Source organism: Engraulis encrasicolus, chromosome 10 (genome assembly GCF_034702125.1).
Source record: "Engraulis encrasicolus isolate BLACKSEA-1 chromosome 10, IST_EnEncr_1.0, whole genome shotgun sequence".
Lineage (NCBI taxonomy): Eukaryota > Metazoa > Chordata > Actinopteri > Clupeiformes > Engraulidae > Engraulis > Engraulis encrasicolus.
The window spans coordinates 21,443,343-21,450,686 of record NC_085866.1 but is presented as its reverse complement, the minus strand read 5'-3'; the positions used below and the strand labels follow the sequence as shown (position 1 = coordinate 21,450,686).

Here is a 7,344-nt window from a genome sequence, read left to right as displayed (position 1 = left end):
CCCCTACCCCCCACTGCCCCCCTCTCTCACTTGTACACTTGGGATTTTTCCGCTTCTGTCCCTTGGCAGCCTCAGTGACCAGGCTCAAGAGGTGTGTCCTGGCTGTGCTGTACATCTGTGTGCTTAACCCCTTAGCACAGCACCTATGTTATAACCTTACTGTCACCAAAATTTTAATATGTATGTCTTAATCTGTTACTCTGCACTGTCATAGCAATGTTGTTATGATGTAGTTTTCAGCAAATACTGAATAGGCCCGCTGGCAACCCCATCTGCACTGCAGTAAGAGGCTACGGAATGCTTTTTTGGGGGGTGCAACACCCATCGCCATTTTTTTTTTTTACAATACCACTCCACCAGGAAAAATGTCTAATTGTTTTGCCTGTCTATTTATTCATTCTTTTTTTCTTTTCTTTTGTACAAGGCAAGTTGCAGGAAGCAGCTGAAGTAAAGGAAGCCAAGAGCATCCTCATTCACATCAAGGACAGAGACTGTGTGGCTCTGGAGGTGCAGTACCACAGAAGTTGCTACAGAGAGTACACAAGGTTTTTGAGTGAGCCTGTCAGAGCAGAGAAAGAACAGTAAGTCAATCTTAGATTTTATATAGAAACACAGTACAATGTGTGTCCTATGATTGAGACAGTTTGTTCTCACAACATGGATCTCACAAAGAAAGCTCTCACAACACACATCTTCTTCTATATTTTTGTAAGGATTGGGCCAACATTATCTGAGCTACAAGTTATTCTGCGAGAGGGTGTAATCCGCTAAAGGCTACTGATCAACCAAGAGGTGCTGAGGATGAGCCAACTGAGGAAGGCCTTTATTGCCCTTGTGCAGTCAAGTGAAGGTGTTGATGTTTCAACCTACAGGTAATTGCAAAGTCAGTGTATTACGAATTTGTCAAATCCAAGGGAAAGTTCACGCATGTGACTTAAAGGACCACTTCAGTCAATTTCAATATGCTGTTGTATTGCTCATACCCTTTAACTTGTCAGTACCCGGTGATGGCACATGTTTCGGCTCAGCCCTTTCCGAGATATGAGCTATTCTAATGGGGCAGCATTTTGTTTACATTGTTTACAACATAGGCCTACTCCAAATATTTAAAGGGTGTCGCTGTTTGCTAGTTGTCTGCTGATGCTGTATAACCTTTTAGGTGTTTTTGGGAATAAATAAAAATGTCTTTTTTTTAAAACGTAAACAAAGCGCTGCCCCCATTACAATGACCAGAATCTCGGAAAAGGCTGAAGAAGAAGAAAAAAAATATCTAGTACTGACACGTCCAGGGTAGTGTGAGCATTACAACTGCATGTTGAAATTGACTGAAATTATTCTCTAACACTCTGCTTGTCATCTGCACATACTGTACTTGTAATATTTTGAAATAAGGAGGATGGCAGTATTCTTGATAGTGGTGATGTTCGTTACAGTATGTGCTTCCCTTGGGAATACTTGGTATTATATCTGTTGCATAGCAAGTAAACTCCACCAATATTATTTATTCACTCCGAGTTAATGTGTGAGGGTGGCTATTGCATATCAGCGACAACATGAAGCCCCACTATGTTTGTACTGATATGCCTCTTTTTTTGTTGATTTGTGTTTACAGACAGGATATATTGAAGAAGAGGCTCAGTCGTGATTTTCCTCAGCTAGTGTTCCACACCCCCGCCAAACGCAACACATCTGAACTGGTTTTTGCTGAGAACTTGTCGACGAATGCAGTCTTGGACTTGTTACCATCAGGTGCGGAGACGACTCAGTCCAGCGAAATGAGCCAGACAGACAGCGACACAGAAAGGAGGAAGTCAAAGCAACCAACCACAGCAGAGGAGACACGGACACTTTACACAGCAGCTTTGCTTTTGAAGAGGCTGCTTAGTCACAGTCCTGGCATGTCATGCCCATGGTCCCCAACTGCAGTAAACTTCAATCTCACTGAAGTCATTTGCTGTACCTGGATGCTTTCACACAGTTCATGAAAATGCCGGTTCATGTGTATGCCACTTGTTTTGATTTTTTTATTTGTTGTATAGTTATTAGTGAATAAATGAATACCTGAATGGTCCTTATCATTGATCATTAGATTATTTCCATTTATTAATGTGAATATGAAAAGGTAACCTTATCATCCACTTGCATAATAGTTGTTGGTGCTATAAACAAAAGCACTGTTACAATCACTTAGAGGGTTATCATTATCAATAGCCTGGGTTATCTATAGCCTACTTATTGTAATTGTTTCCATTAATTGCTCAAAACCACAGTATGAAATGTCAATTGCAAAATTGTGCCTTGTGCTGTAAATAAAGCACTGTTTATGGTTTATTTAGAACTTATCCCAATCCAGAGATATATGCATGAGTATTATTTTTGATAATTGTTATTATATGGTGAACATGAAAAGGTAACCTTATCATCCACTTGCACAATAGGTTGTTGGTGCTATAACAAAGCACTGTTTGGAGTTACAATCACTTAGAGGGTTATCAATAGCCTGGGTTATCTATAGCCTACTTATTGCAATTGTTTCCATTAATTGCTCAAATCCACAGTATGAAATGTCAATAGCATAATTATGCTTTGTTCAGTAAATAAAGCATTATTTATTATTTATTTAGAATTTGCCCCAATCCAGAAATGTAGGCACGAGTATTATTTTTGATAATTGTTATTATATACCCTCTTCAAAAGGGTATTTTGGGAGATTCTTAAAGGTAGGTCAGACAGACGGCTTGTCATTATTTTCAGTTTTTCAAACGGCTTGCCACTTTTTCCCCCGTAAATCGGCTACGTGATTGGTTTAAAACGGTCACATGGTGTCCAGTGACGTAAAAATCGTCATTCCCTACAGAGGGTAAGATTTCTTACTAAAATGTCACCGTTTTAATTACGTGCACGATTACATGAAGCGGACATTTCACGGTAAGTTGAACATAGCTTTGGTCGTTTCATCATCTAAGGGACCTGCTGTTCGGAAGCTGTGGAGCGAGGTTGAACGAAAAGGGCTGTCACCCTACGGCCTAGAAGCCCAGTTGGTTAACATTATACTTCAATACTGTTAGCAAAACAAGCAGTAGAATTAAGAATTCATTGACCTTGTAAATTCATAATCTCACCAACTGACATTGTGGACATTCCCACTCAAAGCAGTGCAAGTGTGGCAAGGCAGGACCTTACCACCTCACCTGCATACATTTTTTACATAAGTCTCTCTGAATAATAGTGCATAAAGCAATGCACTGTTGCCATGTGTCGACACTTTACATTGAGCCATAGGTGAAGATGTCGTTGTGAACATCTGGTATTTCAGCACTTATGTTTCAGTACCCATTACTGTGGCTATTCATATTATCAAACGGATCAATTATATCAAATTAATTGAAATTAATTAAAAAGATATAGTTAGTGACCTCGACATTGTCGTAACCCAGAACGCCGGTCATGCTGCCGGTTCCATACTGGATCTTAAGAGACTGCTGGGTGGCCTGGAAAGTTCTGGAACTCTTAGGGTTGAACTTCTGGTGGGTGTCTGAAAGAACAGAGAAAACCACACTCACAAGCTGTAGGGATGCAGTCATGGCCGTAGCCCGGAATTTGAAATAAGGGAGGTCCATAGTGCCCGGCCAGAATTTTTTTAAAGGTGCACTGTGTAGGATGTCGCCCGGAGTATCTATTGTAACTATGTTGCTCATTGAAACTATGCTGTCTTTTGCCAATTTTGTTTTTTTCATGAATATATGCTAAATAATGAACTAATATTTAGTATGACCACAGTTTACAGTATGTTTTGCAGCTGACAAGATTTCTGGAAATTCAAAATGGCGGACAATGGAGAAGATCCCCTTTTTCATGTATGAAAAATATTATTTTCTCTAACAATAAGGGAGGTCCGGACCTCCCTTACCTCATATGTGGCTACGGCCATGGATGCAGTAATAACAATACACAAACTTGTACGCATCAAACACTTGCCGATACCAGGCACCGATGCTACTGTTAGACAAAACAACGCAACATCTCATCACGTTCCATTGGCTTGAAAGTGCTACCACATACTAGCCTAATTATCATCGATGCTCAAATCTCTTTGAGACTTGGTCTGACCAAGAGCATAACAATTAACATTTCCCAAACGGCATGGTTGACCCTCCTCCCTTGGTTTGCTTATGGTTGTTTGCTTCCCGACAAAGTGAAAGGAGTTCCCGTATTTTTGGGAACTCAGAAAGTACTTGCATTGCTCTTGACCCTGACTAGTTGCAAACGCACACACACACACACACTCACTGCAGGCAGCACTGTTGCAGTACGTGGAGGCCACCCACAGGTTGGAGGAGCCGGTGTCAAAGATTACTTTGAAGGACTGGGGAGGAGATCCGATGGAGATCACGCCAAAGTAAGCCAGCTGCAATGAAGAAAAACAGTCGTTTGTTCAAGACATATTTCTGATTAATCGCTGTGTATATACAGTAGGTCTAATGAGCAGACATCAACAGACATGACAATAGTCAACACATTAATTCCCACTATATATCAAGATATGATGTATCAGTATTCCCTCATCATGACTTAATGTTGAATCACAGACTACTCATTGTGTCTTATCATGTACAAATGCATACTGTTTTAAACGGCTTTAATTAACAGAAATGTGAATATGAACATACAGGCACGTAGATGCAATGTGGTATAATATGCCTATAACATGTTTTTAAGCTCTGGCACCTAGTAGTAGTAGTAGAGTAGTAGTAGTAGTAGTAGTAGTACTAGTAGTACAGTATGATAGTTGTTGTAGTAGTATTATTATTAAAATGTTAGCATGTACACACTAAAAATACTTAAGAGAGTACTATGGTACCAAGTGACTTTAGAAGATGTAAAATCGACTCTCTGGGTGTTGAATTAACACTGCATTTTACATGGTGTACTCTTGTACTCTGTCTTGATAGCGTTATAATATAATCAGTGTTCGAGCTGACTGGCTTGACTTACATCAGCATCGTTTGTCATGCTCTCAGCCCCATCCTGCACTTCGAACTTGGCCATGGGCTGGTAAGGATGCTTCTTCCTGTAATCTTCCCAGAGACCCTTCTCCTTAAGTGCCTCCCTGGCTGTCTTGCCCCTGTTCAGGGGGACCCTGCATGGCAAAGACACACACACACACATACACACACACACACACACACACACACACACACACACACACACACACACACACACACACACACACACACACAGAAACATACCGATATACTGTACATAAGCTTATGCACAGGTAGGCTACACATTTTCATGCATGCAAAAACACACAAACATGTACACATTCAGAAATACAAACAGTATATCCAGACAGGATGTACAAGTATTGCTGTAGTCTCAGAGAGAGAGAGAGAGAGAGAGAGAGAGAGAGCTGTAGAGACAGAGAGAGAGAGAGAGAGAGAGAGAGAGAGAGAGAGAGAGAGAGAGAGAGAGAGAGAGGTACTCACCGAAGGCACTCAGAGAAGGCCACCAGGGCACAGAAGACAACAGCCCACTTCATCATGTCTACTCAGGTGAGACTCGCAGACTGAAGGAAACCTGCTCCTGCTCCACCCTTTATACCTAGCCATGGACGCCACTTGCGATAAGAAGTACGATAACAAATCAATAGCATGTATAATCTCCCATAATGCACTGGAACAACAACGTAACTATACCTGTATGGTGTTATCACCGGGAAAAGTTGAGCATAGCTTTTGAATCTTGGTTTGATATCGTTTCTCAGTTTGTGTCAATATTGACCATGGGGGAGCAGCTTACATCCTGGGGGAAATGTACAGCTGGGATTCTCAACCTTTTACAACTCATGGCCCACCTCTGATCCAATAAACAATATAGCTTAACCCTTGTAAGGGGGTCGGGCCATTTTGACCCGTTTTCAGTTTATGGCTTGAGAAAAATTGTTTCAGTTATTATTCTTTCGCACTGAGATTTACTGGCTTTGGCTCAATTTCGATGAGGAACATGAATCTGAAAAAAAAGTGATGCCTGCTTGCTAACCCCCCCTGCACATTTCTTTTTCTATTTTTTCATTTTTCATTATTTTTCTATATGCTCGGGTCAAATTGACCCGAACACCTTCTATGTAACCAAAACACGAATACCTTATCAGGGATAAATATACATCCTGGGGAAATACAGAGTAGAGTAAGAGTAGAGAAACTTTATTGATCCTAGAGGGGAAATTCAGGTGTCAAGTAGCTTGCATAAATACACATAATGCCCACATGGACATTTAAAGACACATATACACAGTATAACACAGGTCAGGGAGGGGGAAAAAATAAGAATAAAGAAATAAATTAAAAGGCAATGCGCAAAAACGTATTCTGTATAGACAAATGTGCAAATAACATATTCTGAGAGTTGAGGGAGACAAGATGCACAGCCGGTATTGTCAACCTTTTCAACTCGGGGCCCACTTGAAATTTTCACAAACGTTCAGAACCCACCTCTGATCTAATAAATAATATAACTTAAATATACATTGAACAGCAACACACATACAAAGTAGGGATGCACGATACCACTTTTTTCAAAAACCGATACGAGTATGAGTACATTAATGTCTTTACTTGCCGATACCGAGTGCTTTTACCAGGCCAACATACAATGGAAATAAATGCACAACCTTGTTTTTTCTACCCGTGACATTTTTTTATTCATTTCCATATACACGTACATTTAAATGTTAGTAAATGTGTGAGATGGCACTTTTTCCCAATGTTTCTGTCAAGTCAACAGAATGTGACGAGATGTTGCGTTGTTTCGAGTATAATGAGCAAGTATCTGTGCCGATACCGATACCAGTATCATTATTTTGATTTTAGAAAATGATTTCAAGGCCCACTTGGAATACCGTGAGTGAGGGCCCAGAGTTTGAGAGTCACTGCTGTATCGCACAGTACTGTAGAGCAGTGGTTACTATCCCTTTTCACTGCTGTAGCTTTACAGTACTGTAGAGCAGTGGTTCCTATCCCTTTTCACTGCTGTAGCGCACAGTACTGTAGAGCAGTGGTTCCTATCCCTTTTCACTGCTGTATCGCACAGTACTGTAGAGCAGTGGTTACTATCCCTTTTCACTGCTGTAGCTTTACAGTACTGTAGAGCAGTGGTTCCTATCCCTTTTCACTGCTGTAGCGCACAGTACTGTAGAGCAGTGGTTCCTATCCCTTTTCACTGCTGTAGCGCACAGTACTGTAGAGCAGTGGTTCCTATCCCTTTTCACTGCTGTAGCGTACAGTACCGTAGAGCAGTGGTTCCTAACCCTTTTCTCCAGGGACCCCGTTTTGGACCTAGGAA

The 7,344-nt window shown here is 40.9% G+C and overlaps 1 protein-coding gene across 1 annotated transcript in view; it reads right to left on the bottom strand.

The window, feature by feature from the left end:
* The window catches only part of LOC134456826 (pepsin A-like), a 10,830-nt gene extending 5,246 nt beyond the window's left edge, over nt 1–5,584 (bottom strand). The window contains exons 1-4 of the mRNA XM_063208393.1: nt 5,490–5,584; nt 4,996–5,140; nt 4,291–4,408; nt 3,417–3,535 (exon numbers count right to left, since the gene is read on the bottom strand). Of these exons, the coding sequence (XP_063064463.1) occupies nt 3,417–3,535; nt 4,291–4,408; nt 4,996–5,140; nt 5,490–5,545 (438 nt within the window). The 5' untranslated portion in view covers nt 5,546–5,584. The remainder of the gene's footprint in view (nt 1–3,416; nt 3,536–4,290; nt 4,409–4,995; nt 5,141–5,489) is intronic.
* Between the last annotated feature and the right edge of the window lie 1,760 nt (nt 5,585–7,344).